The 19,630-nt window shown below is 53.0% G+C and overlaps 2 protein-coding genes across 2 annotated transcripts; one reads left to right on the top strand and one right to left on the bottom strand.

Moving 5' to 3' along the window:
- The first annotated feature begins 452 nt into the window (after positions 1-452).
- Positions 453-15,932, top strand: Rtkn (rhotekin). Its single transcript, XM_042054494.1, is given in 19 exon segments — positions 453-1,343; positions 9,343-9,381; positions 9,383-9,464; positions 9,467-9,542; positions 11,010-11,069; positions 11,173-11,228; positions 11,355-11,393; positions 11,396-11,471; positions 11,871-11,915; positions 11,917-11,947; positions 11,949-12,071; positions 12,239-12,246; positions 13,067-13,127; positions 13,129-13,167; positions 13,271-13,365; positions 13,545-13,686; positions 14,411-14,579; positions 14,663-14,797; positions 15,333-15,932. Coding segments are annotated over 19 exon segments (1,683 nt in total). The 5' UTR covers positions 453-1,271; the 3' UTR covers positions 15,668-15,932.
- A 191-nt stretch (positions 15,933-16,123) lies between these two features.
- Wdr54 (WD repeat domain 54) lies at positions 16,124-19,623 on the bottom strand. Its single transcript, XM_038319972.1, has 10 exons — positions 19,492-19,623; positions 18,949-19,171; positions 18,779-18,841; positions 18,317-18,383; positions 18,169-18,222; positions 17,762-17,889; positions 16,865-16,965; positions 16,613-16,775; positions 16,390-16,464; positions 16,124-16,310 (listed from the first exon to the last, which is right to left on the bottom strand). Exons 2-10 carry the CDS (start codon positions 19,168-19,170, stop codon positions 16,179-16,181), a joined length of 1,005 nt encoding a protein of 334 aa, XP_038175900.1. The 5' UTR covers position 19,171; positions 19,492-19,623; the 3' UTR covers positions 16,124-16,178.
- Between the last annotated feature and the right edge of the window lie 7 nt (positions 19,624-19,630).

Raw genomic sequence — 19,630 nt, 5'->3', positions numbered from 1 at the left:
TCTCCCTCCCTCCCGTGCCTGGGAAGAGTTAAACGAAGTGGTTCTTACACACTCACGCACACACCCTCCCCGGATTCCAGGCCTGGCTTTTGCCCTTTCCCTTTAGGCTGCCCAGAACAAAGGCTCTTTCACACCCGTGTTGCGCTGTCCCAGGCTTTCTCTGAGTCAGAAGCTAGTGGAGAGCTTTTGTCATCCTCCCACCCCAGCTACTTAGACTCAAGGAACCCGCGCGTGGCGTGGGGGAGCCAGGGACGAAGCCGGGGACCAGGAGGAAGGGCCTGTGATCCTGAGCAGGCTAGGATATGCCAGGTCTTGGGGGCCAGAGCTGAGTAGTCAGGGCGGAGCTTCAGGGCCAGGCCTGCCGCTGGGTAGAGTGTGACTCCATAGGCCCGGGATGGGGGGGTAAGGGGGAGACGGACAGCCCTGCAGCTGGCTGGGACCCGGGGCTGGTTTCCTGTCTGGAAGGGAAGGGGCCCGCAGAGGGGAGCAGGGCCAGCAGCAGCCAGGCACACCCCCGCCTTTCTCCCTCTCTCTCCTCCCTTCTGCTGGAAAAGCGAGGTAATTGTGAGCCCAGGGTGGGGCGTGCTGGATGGGGGCCGGCGTTGGAAGGGGTGACCCTGGGTCTGGGCCGCTTTACAGACTCACCCCTTTGTCCCATTCCCTGGGCTCAAGGCTCCTCAAGGCCTCACTTCTGTCGCTAACTTTTTCAAACTAAGCCAGAACTCCCTCAGTGGGTTCTGATCTCCGGATCAGCCCCAGGATTCCGTAGAATCAGCAGCGGCGTCCCTTCCCTGCCCCCTTCCAGCTGTGCCTGCCCCTCACTGCCCTCACGGCACGCACATTCTCAGTCGGCCTGGCCTGGGATGTGGGCGGGAGCGGGGGAGGGGCCAAAATGGGAATGAAAGGACCTTTTTCTTCCACAGCTGGGAGAACAGCTGCCACCAAAGCAAGGCTGGACACTCTGTGCCCAGAGCCCCCTCTGCAGCTGGCCTCTCCTCCCAGAAGCCCCTGCTCATTCTCACCTCACTTTTTTCCCTCCTCTGCCTGGCTCCTATCAAGGCCTTGGAACAGCCCTAGGAGAGGAAGTTTTGTCACAGAAGCCAGAGGGGTCTGACAGGACTGCAGAGGGACAGGGACAGCCTCCTCATTCTGTCTTGAGCTGGACACCTCTCTCAAGCCCAGGGAGCAGTGGGAGGAGGAACTGAGGGACAGCCTGCTGCCTATCTGACCTCTCTCTGGGCAGCAAGGGAAGGGCTCTAGGGGATACAGAGATGCAGGACAGATTGCACATCCTGGAGGACCTCAATATGCTCTACATTCGGCAGATGGCACTCAGCCTGGAGGTAATGCCCTGACCCCTGGACCATACGCTTCTTCCTCTACTGTCTTAGCCTTAATGGGGCCTTGTGTGTGTGTGTGGGGGGGGTGCCCATAGCCTGCATAGGAGGGGCAGCAGGTGGATGGATGCTCTGTGTTGAGCCTGTTTGTGGACCCAGGCCTACTTCTGCTGAGCAGAATGAACATTACGTTGGAGAGCGATGGATGTGGCTCCACTGGCCGAGTGTCTGTTTGGCATAGACCAAGTCCCGGGTTTGGTTACCAGCACCCCTGGCACTGCATACACTGGGTGCAGGGGCACATACCTGTCATCCCAGCACTTGGGAAGGAGAAGCAGGACTGAGTTCCAGGCCAGCCTGGGTTAAACAACAGCACTAGCCACAAAACCACACGTTGACAAGAGGGTCTTTGCGCCTATTTCTGGGAGCTGTGTAAGTAGGTGTGGATGTTGTCCTGGGGACAACGGCTCCTTTTAGAGAGGGAGTGAAGAGCCTTCGGTGTGAAGGAGGCTTGCAGAAAGATGAAGCCTGAAGAGAAGGGAAAGGAGATGGTGGGCAATGAGGATAGGTGTGTGTGTGTATGTGTGTGTGTGTGTATGTGTGTGTGTGTGTGTGTGTGTGTGTAGGACACTTTGGGGGTTTCGTTCTTTCCTTCCTCCATGTGGACTCTGGGGACTGAACCCAGGTCCTTGGAATTGATGGCAGTCACCTTCTACCTGTTGATCCATCTCACTGGCCTTCTGTGGTTTCATTTTTTTTTTCTAGGACAGTTTCTTTGAGTTTACTGTGTAGTTAAGGTGACCTTAACCTCCTGATCTCCCTACCACCACCTCCCAAGTGCTAGAATTGCAGGCATGTGTTTAAGAATAAGTAAGCCAGCACACCTGTCCCATTTATTCTTAAATACACAAACTGAACTCATTCTAGGTGCCAAGCTCCTTTCTAGGCCGTAGAAATATCTCTGGAGAAGGCAGGAAAGGTCCTTTCTTGTGAGGGGACAGATAATAGCTCAGTATGAGCAACGTCACATAGTGCAAGTATTATAAAAATGGAAGGCAGCAATAATGAGGCAGACGGCAGCATTAGATAGTCTGACAGGGTCTTCAGTGCTGAAGCTGGCAAGGGTTTCCAGAGAGACAGCATGGCCAGGGTAGAGAGCGTTTGATGAGGGTGAGGGTGGTGTGTGTGTGTGTGTGTGTGTGTGTGTGTGTGTCTGTGTGTGTCTGTGTGCGGCACGCGCGCGCGCACACACACACACACTGGCATTTGTCTTTGTGGTGGAGCTGGTGGGCCGATATAGACCATGCTGGGGTAGAAAGACTGTAATTCATCACTTAGGTTGTACTCTGAGCAGAATTCTGCAGCATAGAAAGGTTTTCTTAGCCTAGGCTGGCCTCAGACTCTGTACGTAGCCAAGGATGACCTTGAATTTCTGATCTTCCTGCCTGGAACTCCTGAGTGCTGGAATTACAAGTGTGCATCACCAAGCTGATGCTGGGGATCCAGCCTGAGAGTCCCTGCATGCCAGGCAAACACCCAACCAACTGGGTGATATCTCTAGCACCTATCTCAAGTTCCTTGCTGTTTATGGGCTTGTTTGTGTTTGAAATCAGGTCCCCTGTATAGCCCTGGTTGGCCTGGAACTGGTTATATCGGCTAGGATAGCCTTTAACTCACAGCGATCCATCTGCCTCTATATCCTGAGTAGTGGAATTAAAGGTGTCTGCCACAACATGACCTTGTGCCTTAAGCTTTTCGGGTAATTGCTGTGGAAGATCAGCTTGGTGGTGGTGAGGCCTGGGCAGGGAAGGTTGGCAAGAGAGTCTGCACGTTTTCCCAGCGGGCAACCAAATATCACATCAGGGGACTGGGTCTGGAGTATAGATTATGGCGTTCATGAAAAGGAGGAGAGATTCCAGATGATGGTGGTAGATCCGACAGAGCCGGCTGATGGATTGGATGTGGCAGGCGAAGCAGAAAGACCTCTAGAATAGGTGGGTCTAGGTGTGTGGTTGAGCCTCCCGGTGGTGCGGCACCCCACCGTGCTGAGAGGGGCAGTGATAGAGCCGGAGGCTGCAGTCGGAGGGCAGAGGCAGGGATTCTGAGTGCAGTCAGGAAGGGTAACTTACTGCACACATGCTGCCTGCCTAGTCCCGCCCCCATCTCTGGATCAATGCATATTGCTAGCAAGTTATGGGCCCAACCCAGTTACAGCCACAGGACCCTTTGTAGCACAGTCCTTGGCACACATTTCGAGTGTACTTTCACATGGTGCCATCTAGAGGAAGAAACCCTCCATGTCCAGCTTCTGTACCAGGAAGATACACCTCAGTACTTGTCTGGAGAGGGTCCCCTCCTATTTTGTAGAAAGATGCCAAGTGAATCCCTTGGGTTTCTGGCATTGCCTAATTTTCCCATGTTGGTGCACAAGAGAAAACCGATTTACTGGGTGAAGCATGGTGTGGAGGCTCATGCCTATAATCCCAGTGCTCAGGAGGTCGAGAAAGGAGTGTTGTGAGTTCAAAGTCAACCTGGGTTATAGAAGGAGACCACGCCAAATGAAACAAAAACAAACAAACAAAAAAGTAAGCAAGATACTCCAAACCTCCTCTGCATCCATCTGGTTTCCATTGCCCCGCTATTCGTTGTATAAACTTGTGTTATAATTATTTTAGTTAATTAAAAGGGGAGGGGGAAGAAACCAGTTAGCTTCTTGGCTTCTCTAGTCACATTCAACTGCAAGGTACATGCTGACTGCTTGCATCAACAGAGCTGGTTAGGCCACGTAAATATTTAAGTTCTTGCACCCCTGTGCACCCCTCCCCCCGCACACACACCGACCTTCTCCCCTCCGGAGGCCCTGCCCAGCATCTGCAACACAAGGATGACTTTGTTTTTACTTTGAACAATGTTCCTTGAGCCGCAGGCTGAGAGTTCTGCATAACCCCCTCCCCAGTTCATCACGTCCTCAAAAAGACAGACTCATTGATAATTTAGGAATGGCAGGAAAGTTAGTTCTGGAGTATAAATCCAAAAAGACTTTTTAAAGGCGGTATCCTAGGCTGCAAGGTGCACGTTTAGAAGGAATGAGAATGAAAGGTTGGTTTTTTTTTTTTCTTGATATGGTTTCTTAGTGTAACAGCCCTTTCTGTCCTAGAACTCAATTTGTAGACCAGGCTGGCCTGGAACTCAGAGATCTGTCTGCCTCTGTTACCTGAGTGCTGGAATTAAAGGCATGCACCACCAGGACCTGGCAAAAAAGCTTATTTTTATTTAATTAAAAATATTTTTAAAAATTAATTATAGAACTTGGGAGGCAGAGGCAGGCGGATCTCTGTGAGTTTGAGGCCAACCTGGTCTACAAGAGCTAGTTCCAGGACAGGCTCCAAAGCCACAGAGAAACCCTGTCTCGAAAAACCTTTTTAGAAACACACACACACACACACACACACACACACACACACACAGAGGACAGTTTTGGGGAATTGATCCTCTTCTTCCATGGTGGGAGCCAGGGATTGAACTCAGGTCCTCAAGGTTGACAACAGCTTTACCCACTAAGCTATCTTGCTTGGTTTTTTTTTTTTTTTTTTTTTTAATAACCTCTTAAGTAGCCCAGGCTGTGCATGTAAGGAAGGCATTGAACTTCTGATCCTCCTGTCTCTACCTCCCAAGTGCTAGGGTCACAGCAAGCATGACTTCTGGTGAACGGGGTGCTCAGGATGGAACCCAGGCTGCCATGTATGCTACATCCCCGGAGCAAGGCTAGAACATGTGCCAGGCCCAGGTAGAGATTCGATTTTTCTTCGTTAAATCCTCACGTAATACTGTGAAGAAAGCCACTTATTCCCAAGTCTACAGACTGAAGCTCTAGAGAATAAATGACACACCCGCCCCCACCCCCCCACCCCACGCCGCCCGCTTCCCCCACCACCGCCGCGGTGCGCTTGTCAAGTCCCTACACTAGGACTTAGCCCTAGTGGGAATTCTGAAGGGAACAGAAGGTGATGGGAAGCACAACAGGAAGCTGGGGAGAGAGTGTGGGAGAGAGAGGAGTGTGTCATCATGGGCGACTGTGACTCATTCTCTGTCATCCCTGGGGAGCTGACCCAGGTCACCCAGGTCGGAGCACAGTATTTAGGATCTTTCCCATCCTAGGGGAACAAACAGCGTCCATTTGGGGAGAGAGTGAGGGTGGTGGAGATGGAGGGGAAACCTGTGTCAATGGGTATGGAGAGGGGTGCAAAGCCCTCCACCTGAAAAGGTGACCCTGTCTCCAGGGCATTCTTGACTGTAGACTGAGCTAGAGTGGATTTGGAAGTGATGTGCACATGGAGCAGGCGGCTAGTTCTCCCTAAGTCCAGTTCTGCTGGTCCGTGCTGGATCCAGAAACCTCACTTCATACCCTGCTCCTGGTAAGGGTCACCTTGGAAAGACAAACCCGCTAGGGAGAAGTTTCCTGGGCGGCCCAGGTGCTCTTTGAAGTCGCGGAGGGACGCGACAGGGTCCCGGTGGTGGAGATGCAGGCATCTCTGAGCCTGAAGGGACCGCCCGTGCCTGGTGCCCTCGGCGCATCTCGCGGCAACTGGGAGCTGATGTCACGGGCGCCCTCGGGCTCAGCGGACCCAGTCGGTGAGGCAGCTCCGACTCCCGGGATCCTTCAATTCCCAGGCGGTCCTCGGGTCACACCGGCCACAGGGGTTACTGTTGCCCAGGACTCTGCACCAATTGTAAACGCCATGGACAGGGCTAGGGAAGGATCGGTGAGTGCTTGGCCCCGGAGGGGACTAGCTAACTAGGAGCGAGCTTGAGGACGCATCCTTGATCTCATTCATTTGCGAAACTGGTGACAGAAATTAAGTGCAGAGTCGGGGAGGGGTGGGCAAGCAGTCGGCTTAGCAAAGGCAGGAGAGTGATGCATCCGAAGCGAGGCTGAGAGAGAGGAGTTTGGGAGAGCTTCCTGATGGAGGGGGCTTTGAGGTGGTATTGGAGTGGTTTGTGATGACATCTGGCCTAGCAAGCAGCCCCCCAAAAGAGATAGGGAAGGAATAGTTGGCACACAGGCTGGACAAGGTTTTGGTGAGAAGGAATTCGAGGTGTTGGGAAGGCTGGGCACCAGAGACAGAAGCAGGACATAGCATATGGAGGAGAGCCGGTGTGATGGAGAAGACAGGTGTGTGTAGTCGGTTGCTCTTCTGTTTCAACTGCATGCCTCCACTTGCCTGGCTTCCTGTACCAATGTTGTGCACCTCCGCTCTGAAGCCTTCCGCTGTCACCTCAGCAGAAACCAGTAGGGGCTGTTTCCTGTGTTTTTATGCCATGACAAGGCACTTAGGGAGCAGCCATTCATCTCTGCGTGTTCACCTCCCAGCCGGGACTTAAATATGGAGCCTTGGTCAGCGCAGGGAAGCTCCAGTGCTGGCTGCTGAACAGAGTCTACTAACAAAGCAGCCTCCTTGTGAAAAAAGCCTGTGTCCCTGCCATTGTGCTGGATACTTTTCATCAGGCCTTGAGTGTGGATCTCACTGGTCTTTGAAAACTAAGACGCCATGACTGTTTTCACCCCATGTTGTGTGTCTGTGGTGTATGTGTGTGTGTGTGCATGCATGTATGTTGCCTATGAGTGTGTGTAGACCAGAGGTCAACTTTAAGTTTTTTGTTTGTTTGTTTTTGACATGGAAGTCTCACTATATAGCCATGTCTGGTCTGGAACTGGCTATGTAGACCAGGCTGGCCTCAGACTCAGAGAGATTTGCCTGTCTCAGCCCCTAAGTGCTGGGATTAAAGGTATGTGTCACCATGCCTTTAATATATATTTGTGTGTTTGTGTGTGTGTGTGTGTGTTCTGTATATGGAGTGCATGCATGCCACAGCACAGTGTGGTGGTCAGAAGAAAACTTGTGTGGTTTGGCTGTCTCTTCCACCATGCGGAACCCAGGGATAGAACTCAGTTTTTCACGCTTGGTAGCAGTGGCCTGTCAGTCCACTGAGTCAGTCTCACTGGTCCTCACTGAAGACAAAATCTCTCACTGAACCTGGTGCAAAGCTGTGGCTAGACTGGCCGGCCACCAGGGCTCTCTGTCTGTTTCTGCTCCCCGGGGCTGGGGTTGGGACCAGTGATGCCTTACCCGCCTCTGTACGGGCACTGTGGATCCCAACTCAGGTAGTCTTCCCTGCACAGCAGATATTTTACCCACTGAGCCACCTCCCCCACTCTTTACCCCATTTTATCCGTTGGAAAATCAAGTCAAGACTCAGGGAGGTGGGGTGAAATGCCCCATATAGCTAGGAGCTGCCATGTTATTTGGTAGGGGACTTCCTGGAGGAGTTTGGGGCTGAATTGGCCTGTTTTGGAAGAGAATCATGTGGATGGTGCTGGGGTGAACATCTGGCCTAGTACAGTGACCCAGAAAATAGTCCCTGGAGAAAGGAACTGTAAACAAGCTAAATATGTAGCCTAGGCTGACTTGGAACTCATGATTATTCTCCTGCCTCTACATCCTGAGTGCTGAGATACAGGCATGCATCACTATGCCTGGCTGTCTAGGGCTTTTTAATACTTTGTTGTTTTGAGACAGGGTTTCATATAGCCCAAGTTGGCCTCATCCTCACTATGGTGCTGAGGGTGACCTTGAGCATCCTAATTCCACTGCCTCCACCTCCTGAGCACTCCCCACCAGGTCCCGATTATACAGTGCTGGAGAGTGAAACCCAGAGCCATGTATGCCCAACTCCCAGCCCAATGCCAATTGCCTTTTAAGCTCCAAGATGACTTCTTTCCTGGCGAATACCTGTGCATCCTCTCTCAGGGCCTCTCCTCTGCCCTTCCATGCCTGTCCAGTGCCTCCTGCATGCCTAGCCCCCACCATCCAGCCCCTCATACCTGGACCCAATTACTTTCCTTTCCTCATTCCTTACCTCTGGCTCCTCTCCCAAGTTCAGGGAGCCAGAGGTGGTCGATGTACTGTTTGAGGTCTGTATAGGCTTCTGTGCAGTATGAGTGCACTCTGTAGGTGGTGTGCATCTGAAGGATCCCACACATCTGTTTTCATTCCTAATCGTACACAAATATGTAAATATATACATATACACATGCAAATATATGACATATATCACAAATGGTGGTGTATATATTTTGTCTGTTTTTGAGTCTCGTGTATCCCAGGCTTGCCACTAATTCACTGTGTAGCTAAGAATGGCCTTAAACTACTGATCCTCCTGCCTCTATCTCCCAAGTGCCGAATTACAGATGTGCACCATCATGCCTGGCTTGATGTACAATGTTGTTTTGCTCTATTCTTGTGCTCTGTTTTCTGGAGAGTTACAGTTAGACACATGGCTACCTTCATCTGTTGCCCTGTCTACCAGTGCAGATACAACTCATTTAACCGCTGTCTTATGGAAAGGCTGTCTTTTTAGTTTGTGTGTTTAAAACAATGCCTGGGGCTGGAGAGATGGCTCAGTGGGGAAAAAAAAAACAATTCTGCTCTTCCAGAAACCGAGTTCACTTTTCTGGCACCCATGTGAAATGGTCTGTAACTCTAGCTCCAGGGATCTGATGCCTTCTTCTGGTTCTGTGGGCTCTGCACTCATGTGTAATATATGTACACATAAGTAAAACAGAGCTAAGTGATCTTTTTATCATATAGCTTGGGCAGTTACATGTGTATGCATCTGTATGCTGAACACTTGAGTAGAGTGTTTAGGACAGTTAGGTCGAAGGATATATGAACTTGTAGTTTTTGTAGATTTCTCCAAATCGCGATCAAAGGTAGAAAGACTTTATACTCCTCACAATCAAATGGATGCGAGTATCTGTAGTTTTTTAAAGTTTTTCTGACTCATCTTGGGCAGCTGAGGGTAAGACAACAGGCTTTGCTAAAGCATTAGTGTCCTCTGCCCTCCCCCACCCCACATAGCCACTTGGGACTGGGGTTGTGTAGGGGAGATGTCTCAGCCTGATCCTGACTGCCATTTCCTCTTCTCTTCCCATGACTCTGGTTAGGACACAGAGTTACAGAGGAAACTAGACCATGAGATCCGGAATGAGGGAAGGGGCCTGCAAGCTGCTGGCAGCCTGCTCCCAGCGAGAGCAGGCTCTGGAGGCCACCAAGAGTCTGCTGGTGTGCACAGCCGGATTCTCAGCTACATGGGCGAACTGCAGAGGCGCAAGGAGGCCCAGGTGCTGGAGAAGACAGGCCGGCGGTGAGCAAGGGAGGTGATGTGCCTGAGGGAGGGAAGCTTTATCTGTGCTACAGCAAGTGGCTGTGTGGAGTGTTCGGGGCTCAGATCAACCTCCTGATGGGGACCCCCTCACAAACACCTGTCCTGGCCAGGAAAGACTCCTAGTGTTTACCATGGTGGTGGGTCATCCCCTAGTGGCTGGGCTGGACTCAGGAAAGCCAAGGTATCTGAGGGCGGCTGGCAGTCAAACCACAAGTAATGCAAACATGCTAATTGGTTATGGCCTGCCCATGATCTGCTATGTCCGGCTGGCTGTCTGGAAAACTAATTTTCTCAAAGCCAGTTCACCAAATGGCCCATTTTACCACACAATTGACAGTAGCATGTTGTACCTCAGAGGCAGGACTTGAGAAAGCACATAATTGAAAATCACTTAAAGGAAGGCTCCCCATTTGTAGAATTGGTTGTGCAGTGGTGCTCAACATGAGTTTGTGACCTACACACAGTGCCAGTGCTACAGGGCCACTCTGTTCAGCTGGAGTCAAATGAAATGTTAGAAATACTTGACAAATGGATTGCTCTGACGATTGGCCATTTTGGTAAATGAGTCATTTGGGAACCGCCTACCTCACTGAGGCTGCATGGGAAGAGGGTCCCAGCCCTCACTGGCATGGAGGAGTTGAAGGAGAGGTCGCCAGGGGCTCCCCAGGAAGTCCACAGAAGAAGAAAACACATTCCATTGCTGCTTCACTTAGCAAGAGGCCAAGCAGGCAGGGAGCAGCTCGCTCAGGCAGCCATGGGCAATCGACCACACAGCCCCCAGAGTGGGATATAAAGTACATTTAATTCCCTAGCAGCTAATTATGCTATTCTGTGTACTCATATCAAAGACAAGATAAAAGCTGGACAAGATGCTTTATGCCTAATCCAGCATGTGGGAGGCTGAGGTGAGAAGATTATTGAGTTTGAGGCCAGCTTGAGCTACAGAGTGAGACCTTCACTCTCAAACAAACACCTGAGATACTGGGAACAAGTAGCTTCTAGAATTGCATGGAAAACCTCCCAGTCTCTCCAAGTCCATGGTTTAATGGGTGTGTGGTGTGTGTGTGTGTGTGTGTGTTGTGTGTGTGTGTGTATGTGTGTGTGTATGTGTTTTGGGGTGGGGGTTGGGGAGAGGTTTAAAAGGGAATCCTTTTTTTGGCACCCTTGTCCCCTCAAGGCCTCACTTGTCCCTTAACAGGGGTCTGGATGGCCAGGACCAATGCTAGGATGAGGACCCAGAGCTTGGGTACTATCCCTGTGTGCTAACATTGCTCAAATGTTCCCAAGACCAGCAAACTTCTGAGTGCTGTCAATAGCTCTCCTCCAGTCCCTTGTTCCTGCCCTGTCAATCAGGCTAGGAATCAGGGGCCCCTTAGAGCCCTTGGGAGTCCAAACAAAGGGGAGGAGAGGGGAAGACCAGGCCAGGACTCTGTGATCTGCCCACAGACCTTCCGACAGTGTGCCGCCCCCTGAGCGTTCCCCTTGCCGTGGCCGGGTCTGCATCTCTGGTAAGAAACACACAGCTGCCACAGAGGCTGGTACCCCCTCACCCCACCACACCACCGCCTGGCTGCCTTCTAACCCCTCTTTCCTTCCCGTCTGCCCTTTAGACCCTCCGGATCCCACTCATGTGGAAGGACACAGAATATTTCAAGAACAAAGGCGGTGAGTGCCACATACAACGGGACAAAATCAGGGGAGTGCTCCCTGGGGCAGAGGGAGTGCTCCCTGAGGCAGAGGATCTTGTTGACATTTTAATGCTTTTTATCTCTCTTTTTCTCTTTATCCCAGACCTGCAACCGCTGGCTGTGTTCCTGCTGCTGCAGCTCGGGAACAGATTCAGGACACAGAGATGGTCCTGGTGGACAGGACGCTCACAGACATCTCTTTTCAAAACAATGTGCTCTTGTGAGTTCCTTGCCTGTGGCTCACTCCTTCGCTCCTTTGCTCCTTTGCTCCTTTCTCCCTCCCTCCCTCCCTCCCTTCCTTTCCTCCCTCCCTCCCCTCCTTCCTTCCTTCCTCCCTTCCTTCCTCCCTCTCTTCCTTCCTTCCTTCCTTCCTTCCTTCCTTCCTTCCTTCCTTCCTTCCTTCCTTCCTTTGCTCCTTCCTTCCTCCCTCCCTCCCTCCCTTCCTCCACTCCAGCTCCTTATGGGATTGCTCTGGGGGTGGGGGCGGAGGTGGCAGTGGAGAAGGAGAGGCAGATGGCCCCTGGGCACCTCTGTAGAGTCGTCCTGAACTTATGCTCTTCTTCCCCACACCCTCCTGAGCCTCCCACTTATGGCACTCCTCTCTCTTGTGCCTGTGTAGTGCTGAGGCAGGGCCGGACTTTGAACTGCGGCTGGAGCTGTATGGGCCTGTTGGAAGAGGAGGGGGCCCTGGCTGGTGGCCCCCAAGAGGCTTGCCACCAAACTCAGCAGCTCCCTGGGCCGTTCCTCGGGGAAGCGTGTCAGGGCTTCGCTGGACAGTGCTGGGGGCTTCCGGAACAGTCCCATCCTGCTGCCTACCCCAGCTTGTGGGGTAAGATCACGTAGTACCCAATGTCTTCAGCTGCCTTCAACTCCCCCCACTGGTGACCATATCACCGTGAAATGGAGCAGGCAATTCTGCCCAGCCCTAGAGTTAGGCCTCAGTCAGTCCACGAACCTGACAGTGGGGGCCGGGGCAGAGAGAGCTAGGCTTTGGGGTCTTACCTGGTTAACAGTCACAGAAACATCTTATAGGACTTGGGGGTGTAGTTCAGCTGGTAGAGTGCCTGCCTAGCATACAGGAAGCTTTGTGTGGGGTAGTGCACAGCTGTCATCCCAGCACTTGGGAGGTAGAAGCAATAGGATTGAAAGTTCAAAGTCATCCTCAGCTGCATAGTGAGTTTATGGCCATCCTGGTATAGTTAGACCCTGCCTCAAAACCCCCAAAACAGGGATGGGAAGAACGACACAATGGCCACAACACTTGCTATGCAGGGAATGGAGATTGGAGTTCTGATCCCCCAAACCCAATCCCAGGGATCACCTGGGTGGAGAGCTATGTAATCTCCAGGGCATGCTAGCTGGCTGGACAAGTCCCACCCAGCACGCTCTGGGCTCAGTGAGCGATCCTCCCTTTATAAAGAACGTAGAGAGCAATTAAAGAGGACACCCAGTGTTTAATGTCTGGCCTCTACATACATATGTACAGACGTGTGCTTCCCATAGATATACCTAAACCAAACAAATAGATATATCTACAACTGTGCTGAGTTGGGCATGCTCTGTATGTGGAGCCTATAGTCCCCTGAAGTTACTGGGATTCTGAGGGGACTATAGGCTGGATTCTCATCTGTTGACTGAAGAACACTCACCCTCAGGACGCTGCCAGCAGAGTTTCATTGGAATAGTGTATGAGTGAGGACCAGGTGCCTAGTGGGCGGTCAGGAGACAGGAGGGGGCTAGTTGTCCGCATAGCCTGGCAGTGGGACAGATCTGCTCACACACCACACTCCACTGATGCCCCCCTTCTCCCTCCAGGGTCCCGCGGTACCACCTCTTGGCCCACACCACTCTCACCTTAGCAGCTGTGCAAGATGGATTTCCGTACACATGACCTCACCCTCGCCGGTCATTGGTGTGTGCATGAGTGTGTCGGGGCCCTGGCAGCGCTGAAAGGGGTGGTGGGTTGTCCCCTGCTCCTTTCCCATCCTTACCCTGTACTTCCTCCTTCCCCCAGAGGAGAACCCTGCCTGGCTGCCCCTTTACGGTAGCGTGTGTTGCCGCCTGGCAGCCCAGCCTCTCTGCATGACTCAGCCACTGCAAAGCGGTACCTCAGGGTGCAGGTGAGGGGTCCTACATGAGTGGAAAGGGGCTCCTAAGGATTAGATGATGAAAGTGTGGCTCTGGGGGACAAAGTGGGATGGGAAAGCAGCCAGGTGAGTACCAGGGAAATGGGGTAAATGGGTGACTGAGAAGGTCCGTGGTGGGGAGACAAGACTCCCTAGAAAAACACCAGGTCCTTTATGCAGCAAGCTGGGGAGCTACAGAATGGGACACTCGTGCACGGAGTCCTGAAAGGCACAAACCTCTTCTGTTATGGGAGATGCGAAGATGCAGACACCGGGCAAGAACCACGGTTTACTGTCGCCATCAACAAGGTGATGAGTCCGGTGGTCATGAGACCACCTGGTGCTTAGGCCCAGGCACTTCTTTCTCAAGGCCCTAGAGAGTTGGGCTCAGGCCTCAGAGACAGGCTGGGTGGACTCTGTTTCTAAGAGCACCAAGCTCCACAGCAGGGTTGGGGATGCAGAGATCTTCCCACCCCTCAAACAATACTAAGAAAGTTCTGCTCGCTCAGCATCCCCAGCCCTTTCCAAATCCCAGGGGATTCTCCTGCTAGGTCAGCCAGTTCTTCCTCCAGTCCTCTGGGCTTCCAGTTTATAGCTGCTGATAACTTGCTGTCTGTCCCTACACAGGCCCAATTGGGGTGCTATGCCCCCTAGCCCTAGGGTTGCTTTTCCTCTGTTTGCGCGAGAGACTTGAGTGTGTTAGGCAAGTGCTCTGCCCCAGCACTGCACCCCAGGAGCCCTGTCTGTGTTTTGCAAGTACTGGGTGGGTAACCCAAACCCGGGTCTTGGTGACTCCTGTCCGCCTTTGCACCTTCCCTGCCTTACTGGGTCCCTCTTCTCTGTCTCTACCTGTGGCTTACTGTCTCAGCATAGATACTTTATCCCCAGCATCCTCACTGTCCCCTCACCCCTCCCAAAGTTAGCAGGAGGCAAATGCAGACTCAGCAGAAGTCCCAAAGGTACTTTCCAGGCAAGGGTGATGGTTGTTTCTCAACTAAGGCAGGGGTGAAGTCAGATCTGCTTTCTCCTGCAGGAGACTAGGGTCCGGGCAGGGGAGCTGGAACAGGCCCGGGAATGGCCTTTCACCCTCAGCATCAGCAACCGCTACGGAGATGACGAGGTGACCAACACCCTCCGGGTGGAGAGCAGAGAAGCCCTGCAGAACTGGATGGAGGCACTGTGGCAGCTCTTCTTCGACATGAGTAAGAGAAAGGGCTGGGCTAAACCTCTGGGAAGGCTGGAGGGCTGCATGCTGCTTGAGAGCTGGGAATGCGGGAGCAAGCAGGCAGCTCCTGCAGCTGGCGCTCTCCTCGCAGGCCAGTGAAGCATTGCTGTGATGAAGTCATGAAAATCGAAGCTCCTGCACCCCGGAAACCCCCACAAGCACTGGCCAAGCAGGGGTCCTTATACCACGAGATGGGTAAGTCAGGGGCAGTTAGTGGGGGAGCTGATGGGAAGTGGAGTTGGGGACCTCAAGGGGATCCAGGTACTAGAGAGAAAGCACAGTGGGGTCCAGGTCTCACTCAGCCCTACTGTCTTCCCCTTTTCTCTCCAATTCTGAAAACCACCTCCACCCAAGTTCAGAACAAACCCCCAAGAGCCAGATTCATTCCATGACGTCTGTCCTAACTCCTTCTTTTCTGTTTCCCTCTGTGCATGTGGACTCCTGCCTCCTCTTCTGACCTCACTTGCCCGGCACTGCTTTCTCTCCTTTTTATCTTGGTTTCTTTACCCACTTCTGCTCCCCACCCCCACCCCAATGTCACACAGTCTTATCAGAGCCTGTGGCCTCAGGGGGTCCCGGTGAGGGGCTGCTCCTGCAGAACAATACCATCTCAGCTGAGATTCGGGCCTTGCTTTCTTCATATTACAGTGACAGGTGACAGTCAGGGCTGAGCAGGCCAGGGCTTGAGCGCTGACTAGCCCCCTCCCCTCCCCTCCTCCTGGTGCCACAGCTATTGAGCCACTAGACGACATCGCTGCTGTGACCGACATCCTGGCCCAGCGGGAGGGCACAAAGCTGGAGCCGCCCCCACCCTGGCTAGCAATGTTTACAGACCAGCCTGCCTTGCCTAGCTCCTGTGCACCTGCCTCAGTGGCCCCAGTCCCAACCTGGACACAACCCCTGCCCTGGGGGCGACCCCGAACCTTTTCCCTGGATGCTGCACCCCCAGATCACTCCCTCGGGGCTTCTCGCTTGGTTGCACCCCTCCCCCCGCAGCGATCCCCACAATCCAGAGGCTTCTACAGCAAAAGTCAGCTCCGCACATGGCTCCAGTCCCCAGTGTGAGAGAGGCACCAACATCAGGATCTGGCCAAGAAAGAAAACGACCCAAGGGCAACTGGGTTCTAGGTCCAGCACTGTAGGGCGCTGGGCTCCTCTTCCTCCACTGGACTAGGAAGGAAAGCTGGGGAGGGGTAACAGAAGCCCCTCAAGCTGTGGTTACCATGGTACTGAGTAGGCCATTTCTGGAGCTGGTCGGGATCCCCTAGCTCTCTACCTGGGAGAAAACTGGAAGAACCCTGCCCTGCCTCCCTGCACTAACCAGCCTCGAGGGTGGGCGGCACTAGGGAGCAGGGTGGAAGGCACCTCCCTGGGACTCCTACCCCGACCATTAAAGTTATTTAACAGCTCGCTGCCTTCAGTTGGTCTTTGAGGGCATGGTTTCTGAGGACCAGTGGCTTTTGCGCGCTCTGAGCCTGCCCCTTAGAAGTGTGTCCGTGAGAGCGAGTGATCAGACAAGGGTTTGGTGGAGGGATACTTTATAAATACGAAGGGAGGAGGGAAGATTGCTCCTCTGTCAGACACTGCTGAACCTCAGGATCTCAGCAAGCTCGTAACCTGTCACCGCAAAGGAGCTGCCTGATGGGTCACAGAACCGAGCCCCACACACCTGGGTATCAGAAATGCATTCCCCGTGGCAGTGTTCAACCTGAGGGTGGGGGGAAAGACTGGTCAGTCCTGCTGCTCACCCTTTGCTTGGGTCCCCACTCCACCCTCTACAAACATACCTCAATGGAGCCGCTCTCTGGGTTTCTGCTCAGCTTCCAGATGTGCACAAAGGTGTCCTCAGCTGCAGAGAGTAGCTAAAAGAGAGAAACCCAAGAGGCATGGGCAGGGAGTCAGAATGCCCAGTCCAAGTACCTGGGGATGGAGTCACACTGAGTACAGAGACAAGCCTGTGCTATAGGCATCTAAGCACCAGGAAGGTACTTAGGGGTGCAGGAGACTGACCTTGCCTACTTCTGGAGCTACGTCCAGAGCACAGACGGTCCGGGCATGGGCACTGATCTGGACGTGGAGCGCTCCAGTAGTGGCATCATACAGACGCACTTGCCCATCTCCATACCCTGCTGCTACAATCCCCTGCCACAGCTGCACAGAGGGGCATGGGACCCTGCAAGGGCAATGTTCAACTTTGTTTCTTCAGACCCCAACATATCTCCTACCCTCAAAAAGGCCATAACCCTCTTCTGCGTCTCCTACCCGAATCCTGGTATTCGGGTCAGTAATGTGAACACAGTTCCTGACCTCCAGACACAGAGAACACCAGAGTCATCAGCTGTCACCATGTCAGCAACACCATCCTGAGGAGAAAGTCGGGGTCAGCTCTTCCCTTTGTAGTCTGTGTGGCCCAGGGTCCAGGGCAGGAGGGGAAGGGAAGCCATGCCTGCCTCTTTGTTTCTACAGGGAAAGGGCAAGAACTCAAGATATCAGACACTTCTCTGCCAAGTCTCTTAATCACAGGCTCCTTGTAGGTCCTTATAGGTTTCTCACAACTACCACCCACCATGCCCCCATCACGGAGCAGGAGAGGACGTATATAACTGTTCCTTTGGGATAGGTGACAATGCTAAAGCCACCATTTCCTGACTTTTTGGAGGCTTTATAATGAGCCAACCACAGTCACAACTGGTCCCTAGGCCTCCTGACCTGATGCAGGCAGACAGATCAGGTGCTATGAACGGTACAAATTATAAGCCCCACACCCTGCTCTCAAGAGGTTTGCAATCCAAGCTGGGGGAAGGGGAGAGTTTTCTGTGAGAACAGGGCCTACTCAGAGTGAAGCTGGGTGGCAGGGTGGACCAGGGAGACAGCTTTCTGGAAAGGCCAGCCCTGGAGCTGGGTCACTTGTTCGAGTCCAGAGAAGGAAGCTACAGCTGTCAGTGTTGGCAGTGTCTGGGAAACAGTCAGCTTTAACTTCCAGCTTCACACCAGCATTGAAGAGTGCTAGTGATTTTTCTAGAACTCTTAACATAAAGCATGTTTCCCTCAGACCGGAACCTACTACATCTAAGAGAATGCAGATGATCCCAAAGCCACTTGGTGGCAGAGCTAAGACCCAAATGAGGCCACTAGAATAGTTAGAGGAAGTGTACTCACCTGTCCCTGGGCACGCTCAGTGGCGATGTCTGTGATTGGTGTCTGATGCCCCGCCAGCTCCTCGTTAAGTACAATGTTGGGACCCTTAGCAGGGATGTCAAACACCAGTACCCGGCCAGACCATGTTCCTGAAGCCAGAACCAGTGTCCCACTGATAGTTCTGGGCCTCCAGTCACCACCCAACACTCTTTCTACCCAAGAAGTCTTAGGAATAAACTGATTGTTCCAACAGCCCTGACTTTCCGTTCACTATCCCTCTGTAAATGTTTTTATGAGTCTCTGATACCCGCCCTTCCTCACCTTCCCCCAACCCTTCAGAAGTGTGTCAGTTCCTCAGCATCCCCCTGGCTGAGAACCCATACTGATGTACCACATCCACCTTAACGCCCCGCCCTTAGTCCACTCACCCACACAGATGAAGTGAACACTGGCAGCGATTCCTCGGGCAAACATGGCCTGTGCTGAATAGAAAAACAGCTCTCAGAAACAGCACTTCCTCCAGCCCTAGCGAATTCTCCCAGCCTCCACCCCTGCTCCACTTGGTCCTGCAGGTACCTGAAGATGCATCTCCTGAATCCAAGGCATGCCAATAGACCATGAGGGAACCGTCAGACTCGTACATCTGTAAGATGGGGGAAGGATGGCAGGATGATCCAGCTGACCCTTGCTGAGCTCTGCTCCCCCCCCCCCCCCCCCGCACTGACCACATAGCCCTGTGAGCCTGAGTTCAGGGAACCCTCCAACTTGTTCTGGGAGGCAGGCACCGTTCTTATCCCTAGTTTTCAGAGGAGGGCACTCGGGCTACATGTCCCGAAGGTCACAGAGTTATTGAAGGAGGCAGATGGCTGAAGAAGGCAGATGGCTGAAGAGGCACTTGAAGAGTGAAGAGAACGGAAAGCAGGAAGAAGAAACTGGGAGAAAGGGTGGGCTACACAAGCGGGAAGCTCGGAAGTGTTTATTCATAGGGAACTGGAGAGGGTGGGATGAGGAGAGTGGGGAGGGGGACTCTCTTCTCACCTGTATCCTTCGATGTGAGGTGAGAACAAGCAGTACTCTGAAAGGGAGGACGCACCAGTGGACCTGGAGAGACACGCATAGGCATCACAGCATGAGGCACCAAGAGCATAGGGTTTAAAGAACAAAGGTAGAGCAGATTTAAGCAACGCCTCTTTAACTCCTAGCCTCACCTGAGTGATAAGTGGGGGGCTCACTCCAACGCCCACTTTGACTTGGAGCTGGCGCTGGGCCAAGGGCACACCCTCAGAGGCAGCGCTGAGAATCTGGGCGCTCGGTCCATGAACCACTCCAAAATGCGTGAGATCACGGGCTGGAAGCTGCAGCACACTGAGGTTGTTAGACAGGGCGGCGGCAGAGCCGCGAAGTGGGATGGAGCGCTCGCGGAGGTACATCCTGGGAGAGAGATACTAGAGTCATCGGAGTGGACCAGGAGAAGGCCACAGAGGGTAATTGGACAGGGGAGAAGGGCAATGAGATGCAATCGTGAGATACTGAGAGAGACCCTTGATTGACGGGTTTCACGAGGAAAGCGATGGGAAACAGTCACAAGGACGAGAGAATCCCATGGAGCAGGAGAAAGCCCAGGCTTGAGTATTGAGGCCACCAGGGAATCCCAAAGGAATAATGGTGATGGAAGAACCTGATAAGTACTGAACGCTCCAGCCAAAAAGGCAGAAGGAGGCCTCCAGCCCTTCCTCCCACAGTTTGGTTACCTGCAAATCCACGTCAAGGTCAGAGGTTACACCTGCAACCCCCTCCACCTCCACTCCCAAGTCTGTCTTGCCTGACGGGCGATCTTCAGGTCCCTCCGAATCCGCCGCCACCATAGAGACGACGCACTGACGCACGGCC

The sequence above is a fragment of the Arvicola amphibius genome, chromosome 2 (genome assembly GCF_903992535.2).
Source record: "Arvicola amphibius chromosome 2, mArvAmp1.2, whole genome shotgun sequence".
In the NCBI taxonomy this organism is placed as follows: Eukaryota; Metazoa; Chordata; class Mammalia; order Rodentia; family Cricetidae; genus Arvicola; species Arvicola amphibius.
The sequence above is the reverse complement of the archived record's forward strand: the minus strand, read 5'-3'. Positions and strand labels throughout refer to the sequence as shown.